The 17,439-nt window shown below is 56.0% G+C and overlaps 2 protein-coding genes across 2 annotated transcripts; both read left to right on the top strand.

Moving 5' to 3' along the window:
• Positions 1-5,191: 5,191 nt before the first annotated feature.
• VOLCADRAFT_120448 (uncharacterized protein) lies at positions 5,192-10,332 on the top strand (the record flags this gene model as incomplete). The annotated part of the gene is made up of 11 exons (XM_002947401.1): positions 5,192-5,317; positions 5,382-5,509; positions 5,614-6,179; positions 6,619-6,678; positions 7,050-7,144; positions 7,745-7,892; positions 8,259-9,342; positions 9,417-9,529; positions 9,643-9,807; positions 9,875-9,955; positions 10,078-10,332. Exons 1-11 carry the CDS (start codon positions 5,205-5,207, stop codon positions 10,330-10,332), a joined length of 2,808 nt encoding a protein of 935 aa, XP_002947447.1. The 5' UTR covers positions 5,192-5,204.
• Positions 10,333-12,636: 2,304 nt separating this feature from the next.
• Positions 12,637-17,219, top strand: spl3 (splicing factor 3a, subunit 3; the record flags this gene model as incomplete). Its single annotated transcript, XM_002947400.1, has 12 exons — positions 12,637-12,879; positions 12,952-13,094; positions 13,230-13,376; positions 13,464-13,605; positions 13,726-13,801; positions 14,222-14,309; positions 14,755-14,893; positions 15,557-15,753; positions 15,870-15,983; positions 16,249-16,439; positions 16,714-16,846; positions 17,112-17,219. Exons 1-12 carry the CDS (start codon positions 12,849-12,851, stop codon positions 17,217-17,219), a joined length of 1,509 nt encoding a protein of 502 aa, XP_002947446.1. The 5' UTR covers positions 12,637-12,848.
• Between the last annotated feature and the right edge of the window lie 220 nt (positions 17,220-17,439).

The following is a 17,439-nucleotide window of genomic DNA, read 5'->3' as shown; positions in this document are numbered from 1 at the left end:
ACCAATTTCCCGTCGCCAGCTCTGCGCATATTAGGTCAGCAGGATGAGCAGGCTGAAGCCGGCGAAGGACCAAAACCGCGACCCCATACTTAATGCGTTCATCTAGGCTGCAATTTACCGGATGAGCGACGTGACAGTAGGGGGGATCTGACCGGACCGGCAGTGATGCTTGCACCCAAACATTGTATAGGCCAGCGAAGGCCAGAGGCAAGGTGACGGCACGCGGGTATCCAACGGACTTACACGCGAGGGTCAACCGGAGGGAGGTGTGCCGACATGGTTGATGGGGAAATTGGCTTGTAATGGCTGCGAGTGGACCTGTAGTTTTATCCTTCTTCTCGCCATGGGAACGCTTTTATGCGTGCCGTGTTAGCGGGTACAGCAGACCGCGGTTTGTTCCGTATAACGTGTGTGTGGGGGTGCGTTGGTATGGCCATAGGACAATTACTAACCTCTAATAATAAGCATAAGATAGGGGAGGAACAAATAGGAAAAGCACTGCGGAAGGGAGCGCGCATGCGTGAAGAGCTAGCCAGCAAGCAAGCGCTAAAACCATCCCAGGAGTTTAGTAAGACCAAACACGCGGACGAGGAGAATCATATACGACGTGCAATGTCCTACGTTGGTGGCGTTCGGCGCCCTGCTGCGTCTTTTTACCTTCTGACGTACATGTGCAAACTAATAGCTGCCAAAATGGACAAGAAGAATGGCCTCGTAGTGACCCTGCTTTTATTAATTTCTGCTTTTCATCTTAAAACACAATTTTCAGATTAGTTTATGTTTCCAGTTGTACTTGCCAACTTGACTTCCGCCTGAGCTATACACCTGAGACACATGAGGGGACTGCGCGGGAGTCCATCGCTGTTTTTACGACTTACGAATCTTTTTGGCTATCTGTTCCTGATATTAGTGAACGTGCTGAGCTCCGCAGGAGCTCTAGGTGGCACGAACGCTGAAGTATCGGCGAAGTTTCCTACTCCTTTGACACCAGCAGGGTATGTGATCTTTGCGGATGAACTAAAGGGGAAGATTTATGATGAATCAGAATGGATGTGCCGGAAGGCTTGTGTTGTGCTCCTTCCGCAATGGCTTGAGCCCGGGAGCTGCATTGCCGGGCCTGCCAGGCCAATTCAACGGTTGCAGGGTACTATGCTTCAGTCTCGTAATAAGCACTTCAGGGCATCGGAACACCTTGCTTAACCTGGCGCGTCAATCTTTAACGCTCTCCATCGATTGAATGAAATACCTGCGCACTTGCCCTCACTTCCCTTTGTCGTTCCCGCTACTCCCTGTTGTCCTCCCTTTTAGATGGGCATTCGCCATTTGGGGTCTCATCTTTGCCTTGGAGGGGCTAGGGGTGATCTACCAGCTCATGAACAGCGGGTACCGAGAGGGTGGTTGGAAGGCTAGTGTAGTCGACAAAATCGGTGAGCTTTATCATTTTCTAGTACTCACGAACTCAACCGGCATATCCTGCAAGGGGCCTCCATGTTCCCGTACAGTGGCATGAGCATGGCCGAGGACAGTAGCCTAGCCTGGAAAGTTTTATGCCCCACTCAAGCCCCAGGCGCATCCCATAGATTTGTTTACTATAAAGGAATAGGCGAACCCAAGATCGTGTGGAATATCGATGTCAACCACCTTAATCGTACTCTGCCGGATGCAATCCCTGTTATGGGTTAGAGCTGCTGGGGCAGACTGGCGCTGCGAACCACCAGGCCACCAAGCCAGGCAGCGTATTAGAGGCCATTTCCTTAACGATAATGTGGGAGGTCGCTGCATTGCGTAGCTACATCGCACTAGGCACCTCGCGGGTCCCGGAACCCAGCAACCCGCGAACCGAGCTCCCCGCCCTTCCACGTGCCGCACCCTCCGCGACACGCCGGCCTATCATCTAGCGTTCTCGCCTCAAACATGCTCGCCTGCTGCAGGTTACGGCTGGCAGGTCGGCTGGCTCATGCAGGACCTTTGGCAGTTTGCCTTTGTGCGTGAGAACGTGCCGGGAATGTGGCTGGCTGCCATTGCCCTACTGGCAGCTCTGGCCGCCTTCCAGTTCACTTTGTACCGCCTGAACGGCACCACACACGAGTTGCGCGCACGAGGTTATCCCGCTATGCCGCCGCTGGCCTACGCCTTCTACAAGCTGCCCACTGCAGTCAACGCGGCTTGGCTGTCGGTGGCGGCCGCACTAGGGATTCTCATTGTGCCGGTTTCGTACGGCGTCAGTCAATCGCGGCTTGTGGCGCCGGCCGCGGTGCTAACGGTGGCGGTCACGGCAGGTGATGGACGGAGTTGTCAAGCGGGGTCGGAGGCCTGGGGGGTGTAGCGGCGTCGTCCGCCGGTGTAGTGTGGGAAACGGAAGTGCCCTTAGCGGACATGCAGGGTTGGTGATGCGGATGTGTTGAGTGGAAGCGAGATAGTATGGCCGCCCGCTTAGGAGAGCGTCGGGGGCTGGGAGAGGGCTTTGGATGCGCCTAAGAGGTTTTTCCGCTCGGTACTGATTATGGGCTGATACAAACGGCATAACGTATTACTCACTCACGCCCCCTGTGTCTGCCTTATCCTCTTGTTTGTTTCTCGCCGTAATCCTATATCCCTCCTCGTCCCGCTTTTCATTCACGTGCTTCCCTCCCTCCCCTCTCTTCTGGTGCTCTGTCGTGCCAGGCGGCGTGTGGCGTGTAGTGCGCCACCGTGACGCAGCGTATGGCTTCACGCTCATTTGGGCCCTATCAGCGGTTGCGTCCAACGGCAGTGGCAACGTCCCGCAAGCCGTCAAAATTGTCGGCATCGTCTGCCTTGTCGTACTCGCCCTCTGCGTAATTTCAGCGCTGGTAAGGACGCACCGCGAGCATTCTACCGCTGCCAACGCTGCGGCCACCGGCGTGGGAGGGAACCTGCTGAGCGACCCATACAGCAGTGCATACAGCTTATACGGCGATCAGCGAATGCTGCTGTCGGACCCCGACACGCCCACGTGTTTACCGAGGGAGTCGTCCGGGAGCTTCACGTTCCCCCCGATCCAACCACCCGCCGCGTTCGGCACCGTCGATCCCGGGGCCGCCGGCTCCTTCCCGCCGCGTACCTCCACGGAAGGCGTAATGGTGGCAGTGTCGCTGGGTGTTGGGAGCGCGGGGCCTGGTGGCAAAGGCAAGCCGCTCTCCTCATCACAGCTTCCATCGGTGGACCTTGGGAATGTCGCCGGCATCATTGGCAGCGGCAGCGCTGTCGGGGGTTTGGCTGCATTGCAGCGGCAGGCGGGGCAGACACCTGGGGGCGAGGCGGCGGTGTGGGATAATGGGGTGGAGTCCTGTAAAGGGGCTAACGGTAGCGGCAGGAGGGTGCGCTTCCAGGACGACGATACGATTACGGAGCGGCAGTAGAGCACACGTCAGCGCTGGCTTGAGAAGGGCTGCTGTTGGCCCCCAGGGACATAGCAATTGCACGGCTGCGCAGCGTTACATTTTTGCCTCCGGGTGTGAGGCTCTTGCCGGTAGTGCCTTTGGCTAATGCACAATTTTGTCATGAAATGTACAATATAGCACTACGAAAGCATTTTTCTTTGCACCAAGTCATCATTTCTTTTCATGTCGTCTAGTGCTTCATCTAGGGTGTGTGTGATGTAGTTAAGAAATTATATGGTTTATGAGGTTTTGCGTTAGTTGAGCAAGTGTGGGGTTTGGCAAGAATATCGGGCGCCGAAAGTTGGGACAGGGATGCCAAATGCTACGGACCGTGAGCAGCACAGCGCATATTGCGCGTGTCCGCACTTGCTTTGGGGTGCCCTTACAGTCACGGCCCGTTCTATTGTGGGTACCGTACGTCCACTGGTTTAGCTACTCTGCACTCTGCTTCGCCGCTGGATGACGTGTCGTTTCGTTTCCTGGCCTTGGTAGTATTGCTTTGGGGTCCGGCGGTAGAGTGCAGAGCAGGGGTATACTTTCAGAAGCAACGATTAACGGAGACCATGGAACGCGAGGTTGGCTGGGTTCCCGAGGTGCCGGCTGCAGTTCTGTATTCCAGCTAGCAACGTGGCAGCAGCGCCAGCACCCGTCCGCTGCGTGAAAGGAGGATGAGTTCATTAGCCTGGATGTGGACATGGCATGCGGACGTGGGGTGGAGGGGCCAGGAAAAGGGCGGCCCCGGGCACGGGCCGTTCCCTTGTGCGTTCACCTGCAAAAATCTCGTGGTGGCCGTGTGTCCTGCCCGGCCGAAGCGTGTGGATTGCCGAACTGTCCAATCGGCTGTCGTGCTTTTCGCGCGTGCATGCCTTAATTTGCGCAATCCCTTGTACACATCTTGGGGATTGCATGGCGTGGAGATCGCGGGACGTGCAGGTGTTGGTAGTCTTTGAAGTGGTGGCTGCCACCCGTATATGTGAGTGTGGCGAGGCGCGCCACGATGATAGCTTGCATCAGGCATGTGACATGAAGGGGAGACGTATTCTCCCCCCGCCTTTACTCGCATGCATGTAGGATTAGGGATTAGGGTTTTGCGTCAATACAACGTGTTGTGTGCCCGAGCCCCAGAGTGCGGCTGGCAGGCAGTTAAGCCTCAATGAACGCGCATGCTGCAAATCGTTGAGTCACATTTGCATGCTCCTGAATGCATGAGTTACATGATCCCCTGGCTGAGCTGCAGCTGCTTGGTTGTTGAGCGAAGCTGTACGATCTGTTAATGAGTTGCTGCTGAAGGCTGAAGCGTTTGGGGTACACGGGCCATTCAGCGGCGCGGTCGGGTCAGCTGCCGATTTAGGCGATATGGATGACATTGCTTATATGTTGTTTTAGGCTTTGGGCCAAGGATTGGGCTAGGGAAAGAGGCAGAGAGCGAAGCCCCGATGACAAATTAGAGAAGACAAGGCTTTTTGCTGCGGCCGACTGGCACCCAGCGGTCTCCCTAGTCAGACGATCATTTTTTTCAGGCTGCGTTTGTGCAAGCCGCTAGGTCGTCCGGCATGAAGGTTCGCAGCCCAAAATGGTTACAAGAAGTGAAGGGTTCGGCATAGAGCGCAAAGCGCATATGTACGTTCTCAGCGTAATTAAGCTCTCAAACGTTCAAGCTCCAGATGTCGATAACCACAACGCACAAGTCGAATGATCTAGCCATTACTAAGGATTTCGTACATCGGTGGCGGTTAATGAAAAGGCGTTACACGTTTTGGCAGCCTTGGACAAGATTACAACGTCCGTCCATACCTAATAGGTATGGCGACGTTACGTTTCCCGTCTGGTAAAGTAGTTTCTGTCCCGCACGGTATTGTGAAGTCCCTTGGCCGCGCTGATGTTGCTCGCTACCCCGAAGCCGTTACAGTATCTAGGTAGAAATGTGCTTGCATATGCGCATATAAGTTCCTGGTATCATATTAAAGCCCGTGCGTGCAGGGTTCACTGTACCGTTGAAAGCGTCATTTGCGACGACGGTCAGACAGCTTTGAAACTCACCAGCAAAGGATCTCAAAACCCTACTTTGTTAGTCATACCAGGGAAACAGGCCTGCGACTTGCACATAGGTATGTCTCGAACACTGGAGCTCCCATGAGCACTCTGCTTCACGTCACAGTGCTGGCCAAACAAATGTTTCGCATCTGGTATTGCTTAAAAACGCGCATTACAGGCCAGTCGGCAGTTCTTCAGGACGGCGCCGCGTTCAGCCTCATCATCACTCGCCCGGACTTAGCTATTGCAGTCCACATGGAACCGGCACAGCCCCTAGCCGGGGCTGCAGCCAGCACCGCAGTTGCCGGGCCAGCAGCAGGCATGGCAGAAGCGGCGCGCCCTGTCCTCGCCGGGGAGGCCCAGCCGGAGACCTCTCCCGTAGCCCCGGGGCCGGCGAGTGCTGCAGCGCGGGGACAGGGCGAAAACCCGGCGGATGCCGCTGCGACGAGCCTCAGCGGCCACGTCGCTGGCCAGGACGCGACCTCCTCGCCGTCAAAAGCCCACACCTCAGATGGCGACGACAAAGGTGACGGGCTTGCCTCACAGGAAGGCGCCTTTCCGTCTCCCGCATCTCCCGCACCGGACGGCACCGCTGGCCGGAAGGCCGCTGAAGAGAACGCGGGGAGGAAGGCTGGCGGCAAGCTGGGGAGGGCTGTGATGCGAGGCATTGGCAACGGCAGGCCGCCGTCGCAAACAGCCCCCCCTGTGTTGCTGCTTTTAGCGGGCTTGCCGGGATCAGGCAAGTTGCACGATTTGCTGTCTCTGGGTGTGTAAAGAATACGTTCGATTAGGCTAACCCTTATTAAGGATATATACGGCAAGTTGAACCAATTCGGCAAGGCAAGGCAAAGAGAGACGGGTGCGGTGAGACTGCAGGGCCCGCCGCAGCGGCCGTTTGGCTGGGAGCGGCAATAGGTTGTGGTACCCGAAGGCTGCCCCGCAGCGCGGATGTCGATGCAATCCCACGCATGCAGTCTAGCAAAGCACCTTAAGTAATCTAGCGAAGGCAGTTCATTTCACATCACTGTATGGATTTACGTATGCTCACGAGTGGCGGGTAAAAGCCGTTCATGGCTTGGCAATCCCTCTGATATGTGTATCTGCTAATGTCGGTCCAGCCGTTCGCGACCTGGCCACCTGTGAATGTACGGTAGTTGCTGTTTCCGCATAACCCGCAGGCAAGAGCACCTTCAGCCGGGAGCTGCTGGCGGCGTCCCCGGTGGCGTGGGTCCACGTGAACCAGGTACGGCAACACTCATACACCCTGTAGCCCTGTAGCCTGGCTGCTGACTTCGTCAGGGGCTTGAGGACTGAGCTGCTTAAACGGCACGGCGGCGTGCACACCGACATGCAGTACGATGTGCACGGACATGCGGAGGTCTGCGGGTTGGTAGCGGCCGTGTCTGTCAAGTGGCGGCCTAAGCCTTGTGCACCCTGTAAAATTATTGCGCGCTTCAATTATACTCTTGCTTGTGATAGATATCTGGCTGTGTTAAGTCATCTGCGTAGGGGGATTGGGGCCCGCCAAAAGGTGCAGGCACGGAGGCCCCAAGGGCATCGCCCCAAGGGCCTTTGTGCGTCAATTCTTGTACCCCATACATCCCCTGCCTCCAGGACGCAATCCGCGACGGCAAACCGGGCACTCGGGAGCAGTGCATCGCGGCGGTGCGTACTGCACTGGGTGAGGGAGCTTGCTGCGTGGTGGACAGGTGGGTCGACCCGTGGGTCGTTAACTGGATAAGCTGCCGGTGGATCCACCACGGCACGGAAGATGTGGGGCTCCGAAGTGGAGCGCAGCGGCGCCATTCAGAGCAGCAGAGAGTCAAGGTTTGGCAACCTGATTGGTGTTTGGGATGAGGAGATTTTACCATCATTAGAGCGACGGCAACCGATTGCCTCGCCGGTGAGCACGTGTATGCTTCCAGGCTGCGCTTCAGCGGGTTCGATGTATCGCGATCTCTGGGCTCAGTAGCTCCATGCGGTGTAGCGCAGCGAGCACATCACTTCATGCCGCGTGCGCCGGTGCACTGGAGCATGGCTGCGTGGGTTCGAAATGACAATCCAATAGCTGCCCGTGCGCAACGAACTCTCGTCCCCTGCGCAAGGCGCTTGGTATTGCTTTAAGTGCCTTTACTCCACGCAATCGCGTTGCCCTGTTGCCTGCTCCGGAACCTGCTGGCTCGCCGAACTGCCGAATCACCGAATCGCCGAATCGCAAGCTCTTGCTCCCATTTTTCTGGTCGGACTTGCTCTACCCTGCCCGGACACAGCTCTTCCCGGCTTTCTTCCGTCTCACCAATGCCCACCAGGTGTCACCAGGATGGGGCGCAGCGGGCCTCCATGCGCGCTGTGGCGGCAGAGTGCGGCCTGGCGGTGCACTGCGTGGCGCTACAGCTACCAGAAGGGCTGTGCGCCAAGCGTGTTTCTGATCGGACGGGCCACCCGGGAGGGTTGCAGGTAGGTGGTGTTCGGGCTTTCGACTTCAGCCCTTGTTTCCGCCGGTACGACGTCGGCTCATGGGGCCCATTGCGTTGCGACGGAAGATGCGGTGCCTGGGCAAGCGGAGCGGCGCGTGGTGTGCAAATTTGGCGTGCCGCTTCGGTGGGAAAAAGTGGCGGAGAGCAGGTCACCGCAGGTTTAGTTATCATCAAGGTATTGGCCTTTGAACGAATCCTCCTTCATCTCTCAGCGTTCTGAGACGTGCTGTCCCTCATATGATGCCGTGCAGCTTTGGTTACCGCAACCTGGTTCACGTACGACCAAAATCTCTGAAGATTAAAGATTAAAGTGTCTGCATCCCGGCTGCGACTGTTCGTGCTGCAGGGTGATGGCTCTAAGAAGGTCGTGTTTATGATGGCCGGTCAGATGAAAAAGAACAGTAACTGGCCGCCGGCGCTGTCCGAGGGCTTTGCCTCAGTCATGGATTGCCACAACGACGCTGACGCGGCCGCAGCTGTACGAGCATGGGCGCTGTACGGCAGCGACGGCTCCGGCGCACAGTCCACCGGACTAAAATTGGCTGTGGGCAGTACGGCGGCAGCAGCGGACGCTGTCGGCAGCAGCGGCAGCGGCGCAACAGCGCCTGCTACAGCAGCGGCCGAGCCAGTGGCGCAGGGGTCAGCTACGGCCCCGCAGGGTCCACCGGCAGCAACCCCCGCCGCGGCCGCAGCCGCAGTGACTCTGGCAGTATGGCGTGAACATGTGGCGAAGCGCAAGCCGGTGGCTGCAGGTATCACATCGTTCTTCAAGTCCGCAGGCGTAGCAGGTGCAGCTGGAAGACAAGCGTCCGGTAGTGGGGCAGGTGCCGTGACTGGCGCGACTCAAGGGAAGCCTGGCACATCTGGAATTTCTGCACGCAACGGCAGCGGCCGCAACCCCCCAGGTGCAAGCAACGCCGCTGTAGCTGGCGGTGCAACAGCCTTGCACGTCGCGATACCAGGGCGGGCAGGCCAGGGTGGCGAAGATCAGAAAGCGGGCAATGCCGCAGCAGGTGCTGGAGTAAAAAAGGCCACGCCTCCTACGAGCATCAGAGTGAGCAGTCAGCAGCAGCGAACTGAGCCCCCGGCTGACGAGCGCAGCGCAAAGCGCACAAAGCGGGTGGAGGCCTCCGCGGAAGGGGTGGGCAGGGGCAATAGGCTTGGCGGCGGCAGCGGGGATTTGATAGCAGCAGCAAGTGGGAGTCCCCCGAGGACTAGTAAGTCGAATATGACAGATGCAGGCGGCAGCTCGAGCCAGGGGCGTGGTAGGGACTCAGGCAAGGGCTGCGGTAACCAGGCTGGGCGGAATGCCTTTACCGTCCTTATGGCATCGGTGTCGCGCCAGGCGGCTGATTGCAATGGGGGCTCGGGCGGTGATGGCGGTGGCGGGGCCTCAAAGCGCGCCAAGCATTCAAGCGGCGCTGACACCGGTAGGTTTAAAACTGTGGAATCCGCTCTATCCAATGTACGACTACTTGATTGTTGATTCCTTGTTGGAGAACAGGAGTGGAGCTCGACTCAAGGTTCAAGGTGAACGCGCCTTGGGCGCAAGCGCTACGCATCATAGCGCTTCATCCTGAGGAAGCGCAGCAGGATGTGCTGCATCAAGATGACAAGGTGAGGTACATAATCAACCTGCAGAACTGCCGTTTCCTTTGCTGCGCGCCCTTGCGCCACAGAATCCCTTTGGCTTTGTTCCGACTTCCACCGTGGCTGGGCACGCTGTCTAGGTGGTTATGATCCGAGACCCTTTCCCAAAAGCAAAGCATCATGCGCTCGTCATCGCACGCGACCCTGTGCTGAGAACAATCGCGGATCTGCGCAAGGAACATCTTCCGCTGCTGGCACACATGCAGCGAGTGGCAATCAATTGGGTGCAAGAGGTGCGCGGCAAGGTGAGTTTACCTGGAATTGAGGGGTTGCAGCTTGCAACGAAAGTCAAGTCTGTGATTTGCGCCGCAGGACCCAGCGGTCGTGGCCTTCAAGCTGGGCTTTCATGCGGTGCCGTCGATGTGCCAAGTGCATCTTCACGTCGTGTCACAGGTGCGTTGTACTGGCTACTAGACGAAGGCCTTACTACTGCCATTGCTGGGAACGTTCACCCGATCTTAGGGTTTTCCACTTCGGTGGCATCACTATGTCTTTCCTCCTTGGTTTGATTACAGGACTTTGACTCAGCGGCACTGAAGAACAAGAAGCACTGGAACAGTTTTACCACTGCGTTCTTCCTGCCCTTGGATGTTGTCGAGCGCGAGCTCAAATCCCATGACCGACTCAAGCTTATAGATCCAGAGGAGCAGGCTCAGCTGGAGGGCCGCGAGCTGCGGTGTCATGGCTGTGCCAAGCCTATGAAGTCCATGCCAGAGCTGAAGAAGCATATTGTTATTTGCGATGCCGTAAAGCACCTCCCAGGCATTTGAGTATAGGCGATCTGGGGCAGTGTGTTAGAAGGGGCCTGTCATGTAGTGCTCGTTGAATGACGCTGTCTTGGATTAGGAGCCATTTGTGGGCCCTTAAGCGATGCCGCACGCAGGTCAAAGGTGCAGATTAGCTTGGGCCACAGTGCCAGCTGGCCGAGATACGGACTTGGTGACCGGTGCGGTTCCCTGTCGTTTGACGGTGGGTTGTGTGGATGTGTGGTTGCAATGTTGCCAGTGTTTGGGCAGATGAGTTAACCCTCCCACTCCGGCTAGCGGTCCAACACGGAGGAGCAGTTGCGTGGTGGTTGTACCTGTACATAATACGGCTCACATATTGTCGATAAATACGTGCCAAGGAGATCTGCCAGCATATATAGAGGCCTTTTCAGCAGCCAGCTATTACGGCGGTGGGACGGCCAACAGTGCCGGTAGCAGCGGTGGCTTCAGCAGCAACTGGGAGCAGCTGCATGAGGGTCACAAGCTCGTTCCCCAGCCTGGCATTCCTGCAACGTTTGGGCACTCAGTTCAGTGTGAGGATAATGGCAAGGATACGTGAAGCTTCGCTGATGACAACATGTTCGCGCCCATAGATGCCAGGGGTGCTGCTGCTGCACTGTATTTGTGTGTCATGTATAACGACCGTTGTCATGCCCAGGTGAAAGGCCAGGGGCCGAATGCATCCCCGCTCTTCCCATACGCCGACCTTGCAACTGCAACCAGCAACTGGGAGCACACTGGGGCAGTGCGTGGATTGGTCGCTAACCGGAATGCCTATCCCGTGGAACCAGGAGGTGCATTAGGGTTGTACAGAGAAGGAAATTAGTGGTTGGGATATTAAGTTGTGGGAAATGGGTCGGACTTTGTTTATCTCCCCTGATTACCGCGGAGCTTTACTCCAGGCGAGCTGTGAACCTCATTGGGTCGCCGGGCTGGACACGACAGCAAATTTCTTGCGGGGATAGTGGAGGCCATACTCTAGGGAGGTATGCCAACGCTGTAACAATGCGCTGTACATTTGGCGGTAGAACCATTATCCCAAACCAGGGCACCCACCTGGGACATAAATAGACACATGGGATTGTACGTCGGGTAAAGGAAAGAGTGCATGAAACTGGCTGGACTATCGCCCCCACAAACCCAGCACGACCATCGCGCTTGAACATGCTCTCGAGTGGCTGTAACGAGCATGGGTCACATTACATGGGTCACATTACTCTCTTTCGCATATCCATTATCGTTCGTCCTGTAATTCGGTATTCGCCATGAGGCCTTCGCTTAATCTGATGCGTTTTGCCGTACTTCCGTCGGTGAGCGGTCGATAAGACGGCTCACCACCCATCAATCGGGGTCTTTCAGTCCCACCACACATGTGGAGAGGTTCTTAAATAGGCGCGATCGTGACAATGGCTGATGCCCCAGTCAATCCAAGTCAGAAAAAACCTAGAATCAGGAAAACCTAGAAAATGCGCGCGTAACCGTGGAATGCCTGGAACAAGCGCTCTGTCGTGGTAATAGTGTTACGATAGCCAGTCGATGATGAGTCGAAGTGCAAACTGGAACGATAGAGGAAACGATGAGGGGAATGAGGTTGGTGTTCGGAGGGAGTTTAATTCTGTCAAACCGCGACCCTCCCGACACACCTGTATTTCACAAAATAAGAAGGCCTTCTTATTTTGCCGCGCCTCATATTAGGGTCGCGCCTCATAGGAATGATCATCCTGACCTACCCTTACAACATCGCCAAGAGACTGCACATTGTTTGTCAAACGCCTTTCTCTGATCTATACTGAGATGTCCTAAGGTACATATTGATTAAATAGATGCGGTGACCACACCATGTGAACGAAATCGGCCCTACACGGCCTTGGGGTATGTTACCGGAAGTAATCGTGTCAATGTTTCTATTACTTTAAACTCGTGATGAAAATGTTTGCGCACTAGCACCAACACTCCAGCGGTCCGGGCTTTGTGCAACATGATTCATGTTACCAGTTAAGAACACTTAAAATTTACATGAGGGAAGCTTTGATGATAAAACAACTTAATAAATTTGACTATGATTAATACGCGTTTGGGCCACTCATTCGTGACCGCTTCAGAAGCGGTATAAGAATCTAGGTCACCTTTACAGCCAGTACACCGGAATGGAGCAGAGAGTACTATATCATACCTTGTAATGTGTTGGAGGGACTATGGGATCGCGTGAGCTGCCTAGGCTGAAGCCTTTGCATTCTCGTACCTGTCGTAATGCAGCTCCTGAGTTCGGAAGCTGCAGCTTTGACTTCGTATTTCGTCCATTCCTCACTTCTGTTAGTTTCACTACTGAGCTGTGACGCTTGCGTATCCCAAAACCCCATGCAAAAAGCTTGCATATCACCTTTATGTTAACATGACGGCCTTCTGCTTTCTAACCCTTATACCCTGACAAACATCCATATCCGGTCTCGCTTCTGGCAAAGTCCCTAGGCTCCGAGGTGGGAATTTTTCGCCGCCTTTAGTGTTTAGGACGGAGGGCCATGGCCGAGACGCTGCTTGAGCAAACTCGCTGTAAGTAACACAGGCCGGCGCCATAGAGTTATTATTCAACAGTCTGTCAGCTATTGGGTAATGGCCTTGCAGCTTTACACGAGGATGTGGAGCGGTTTGAGCGGATTATTGTGAAGGATCTAAAGCAAGAAACGAAGTCACATAAAGACAAGATAATGCAGTCCCATCGCGTTCGCAAACGGCTCGACCAGATCCAGGATGCTGCTCGCAAATTGGTGAGCTGCCGGCAGGGTTATCGTGATAGGTTATACGATAGCTACAAGGCAGCTGTCGTCTTGTAGGTTTGAGCTGTCCGCTGGCACGCACCCTGGGGGAGGGTTTTGAGCTGTGCGCCGTTCCTCCCTATGTAGCTGAAAATATACGAAGACGAGGACAAGGCCCGGAAGGAGGAAATCGAGGCTCTGGGGGGTGAGGATAAGATTTTCAGCAAGTTCTATGACCGGTTAAAGGAGATTCGGGAGTATCACAGAAAGTTTCTCTCCAACGACCTTACCGAGGTGAGCCTGAAGTCCATTGGGCTCGTTGTCCTGGCACTCTGTGACCTGCACTGGCGACGTGGCTTCCACCTTAACCATTTTTTCCAGGCAGAGGACGACACACTGCTGCTGAAGGAGGAGCCCCACGTGGACTTCACGGGCGAGGAGGGCTTAGGCCGATACCTGGATATGCATGACCTTTACCTACGGTTCCTCAACCTGCAGAGCCTACAGCAGCGCAGCAAAGGGGGTAAGGGGGGCAAGACCGCTGCCACAGCTGACGCTGGGGACGGCATAGTGGCTCGGGTGGGCTTGGACGGCAACGAGCTGGCTGAGGAGGGCGGCGGACAAACAACGGAGAAGCCGCTAGAGTATTATGAGTACCTAACAAGCTTCTCGGACTTCAGCGCTATGCCGCGGCAGCAGAAGATGGGAAAGCAGTACAGGTGTGTTACTGGGGTTGTATCTGAGCCAGCTAGCGGTTTTGAAGTCCATGATCGTGGGCCAAAAGCTGTATCATCTTTTTGCAAATCAAACAATGGTGCCATTAATTGCCGTTGACAACGATGGGGTTAGGTACCGGCATAGATGCGGTGCTGGTTAGCATGGAGGCCCTGCTGGCAGATTTGCCATCGTGAGAAACACTCCGGCCTAGCGTCGACGCATGGGTTGGGGAATCTATACCAACTCGCGCGGGGAGCGAACCTTGCGCTCTTTCATCTGGCGTCGCGGGGCCACAGGTGTAACCTTTAGGCCGCCAGGTGTGCGCGTGCTCGATATTCCTCTGGGGTCCCATGCATGGCTGCTGTGCTGCTGTTTTTGCGTAAAATGGACATGAATTAAACTCTATTGACTTTCTAACGCAGCGAGTACCTGGCGGCTCTACTCGGCTACCTGTGTAGCTTCTATGAGAGGACGCAGCCCTTGGCGCAGCTGCAGCGGATGTTAAACACGGTGGGGCCTTGCGCTCCGGAAAGGAGCGGGGACTTGGGTCGATGGGGGCGGCGCCCGCTGTGCTGCCGTCTGTGGGTTTGGGGCCCATAGATAATATCTGGCGCTGAGAATCGGGAACATGAAAGCCTCTTGTGTGATGGATCCGTCCTGAAATTTCCTGGTGGCAAACCCAACACTAGGTAGCAGGACCATTAGATCAGGTTGCCACGGCGCCACGATGGCTTTTTGATATAGCCGCCTTGTGGTCTAGTTTGCAGTGAGTGTCTTTGCGGCTTGTCGTATGTGTTATCCTGCGCGGTGCCCTTGGAGTGTCGGCTTGCAGCCAGCTTGGTGCGCAAAGAGCTTTGGACTTGTTTGGTGGGTCATGCACGTGCGTTCCTGACCTTCACGTCCAACGCCCTCACCTTACTGCCATCATATTTCCGCGGTTGTGGCACATGGGCAGGTGGAGAAGGACTTCTCAGCCCGCTGGGAGCAGGGGCAGATTGCGGGCTGGGAGGACCGCGGCGTCGGCAACGTTGCACCATCGACCAGCGGGATAGAGCTGGAGGCGTTCAGCAGCGCGGAAGAGCTGGAGATTCTAGGTGAGGGGTGGGGGCTGGGAGGGTTTAATAAGTCATTTGATTACACCGATACGGATAAGGTGCTCCCCTGGGACCGTCAGCCTCCAAGCACAAAGATTTTAAGCTCGGATGTTCTGTGAGAATGGGGTATCTGGCGCAACACGCGGTAATTCGTACCTGATTGGCATGGGTGGGGGTTCGAAGGAGGCTACTCAACCACGGAGTGAGGACCACGAGGCTAGCTCGAGTTGCTAAGGCGCTTACATCCTGAAGCAGGCGCAGCAGGAGCTGCTGCACGCTGGATGTACTAATACAGTTACTCTAGGGCTATGCGTTCGGATGCTAGGAGTATCAGGCAGCCAGAAGAGCAGCATGCGGGGCTGGAAGTAGATCCCGCTGCCGGGCCCAGCCAGGGATGGTGCAGTTGCGCACCCTTAGAACCCCTGTCCGTGCACGGCGGCCCGGAGTGCGCCGCGAGATGTGGTCGCTCGCTTAGCTCGCCCCGTCACGCGGGTCTCAGCCAATGGACTCGTTGAGGTGAACAGAGAGCAGTGCCATGGCGTCTCCGCACGTGATGATGTGCGATGTCATACTTATATCTGTAGATGATGGGAAGGCCAAAACCTACGTTTCACTCATCCTTACGCATGTGCGCGCATACACGGAATGTGTGTGCATATGCAGGCGCTGACCGGCTTAAGGAGGCGCTGACTTCACTGGGCCTCAAGTGCGGCGGCACCACCAAGGAGCGGGCGGCGCGGCTGTGGCTCACTCGGGACACACCGCTGTCGCAGCTGGACCGCAAGCATTTCGCTAAAGGGGTGGTACCGCCTTCGGACAGCGACGTGGCGACCAACAGCAAAGCTGCACATGCACGACATGTAGGTCGTGGGGGGGCCCCCCGGGCCTGCTGCGTGATGTTTTGGGGATTTGTTGACATTGCAAGGTTCATAGAGACACACCTGACATCGACTGCTGTTGTGCCTGGCCCTGACAGGTGGCGCTTTTAGAGGTGGAAATCCGCAAGATGGCGGAGCTACTAGTTAACGTGATTGCGGATACCAAGGGCAAAGTGGAGAAGAAGCAGGCGCAGACGTATGAGGAGATGCAGGTACGGGTGCCGGTGGATGCGCACGTGGGAGGAGGGGCCCGACGGCAGTTATGGGTTGTTGGTCGCTATCTGCTATTTTAGAATGATGGAATTACCGTTGAGCGCTCGAGAGCACGTTTACGCCGTGTAGGCGCCGAGGAGGTGTCTTTGCCTGGGCATCACAGGCGCTACTATCGCCGCGGCATTTTACCGTGTTTTCTTTCGAAGCCTCTCCAACAGACCACTTCGTGGACCTCCAACCTTGTTTGCACCGTCTTCCGTTCAGGCTGAACTTGCCGAGGCTGAGGCCGAGGTGGCAGCCCCCGAGGACGACGAGGAGGATGAGTTTGTTTACAACCCGCTCAAACTGCCGCTGGGATGGGACGGCAAGCCGATCCCGTACTGGCTGTACAAGCTGCACGGACTCAACCAGGAGTTCAAATGCGAAATCTGTGGCAACTACAGCTATTGGGGCAGGTGCGATGACAGTGTGTTTGGGGACGGTTGCGGGTATTGGGTTTTAGTACTGGTATGCTGAGATGGATCGCGGTTCAGTTTTGTGCAGCGTTGCCGCCCATCTTAAGTCGCGGCTGATTTAGTCGCGGCTGATCTGCAACAGTATAGCAAGGAGAACCTTATACCGTACTAAATGTACATTGCTCGCTCAGGGCTTGTTGTTCAGGCGCGCGAATTGAGTTCTGCATCTGCATGCTGCTGCCCCATTAGTAACCCCTGTCCTGACTCAGCGCAGACGTGCTTACGAAAAGCATTTCAAGGAGTATCGCCACCTCAACGGCATGCGCGCCCTGGGCATCCCCAATAACAAGATGTTTTACGAGGTCACCAAGATTGAAGACGCACTGCAGCTGTGGAAGAGCATTCAGGTGCGAGGGGCAGGGAAGCCGGCGAGTAGATTCTCAGCTTTTACGAGAGGGAGCTACTCGAATGCGGAGTAACGTGGAGAGTAGATGGTGTGGATTCATCACCGAGGTCTGTCTAAAGCCTGGAGAAGTGAGCGGGGACACACAATTGGGAAGGCACCTTTTATCGGTTGGCCCATCGCCTTGCATGAAGTAATTGACGGTTGGGCGCACTTGCGACGCTGCATGCAAGGCCAATCTTTTTCCTTCCTCGTCCGCGCCGCAGGAGAAGGCCAAGGGTGATTTCAAGCCCGAGGACGAGGAGTTCGAGGACGCGCAGGGCAATGTGTACAGCAAGAAGACATATGACGACCTCAAGCGACAGGGCCTTATCTAGAGACCCGGTTTTTGCAAAATGGTGCTGCGAATTTCGTTACGCAGGTGCTCATCGTGCACGACATTTGGCGGTGTTCATGCGTGCAACGAAAGGTTCAGGGCGGGAGCCTTGGATATCATGAATGTGCCGGCGTAACGATAATGTCTAAACGTAAGAGCACACGGCGTGGCCCGGCAAAACTGACGGGCACGATTTCTGTGAGCATTTGGGGTTGGGGCGA

The sequence above is a fragment of the Volvox carteri genome, assembly GCF_000143455.1.
Source record: "Volvox carteri f. nagariensis unplaced genomic scaffold VOLCAscaffold_6, whole genome shotgun sequence".
Classification (NCBI taxonomy): domain Eukaryota; kingdom Viridiplantae; phylum Chlorophyta; class Chlorophyceae; order Chlamydomonadales; family Volvocaceae; genus Volvox; species Volvox carteri.
Note: the sequence above shows the minus strand (reverse complement) of the source record. Positions and strands in the feature narration are given on the sequence as shown.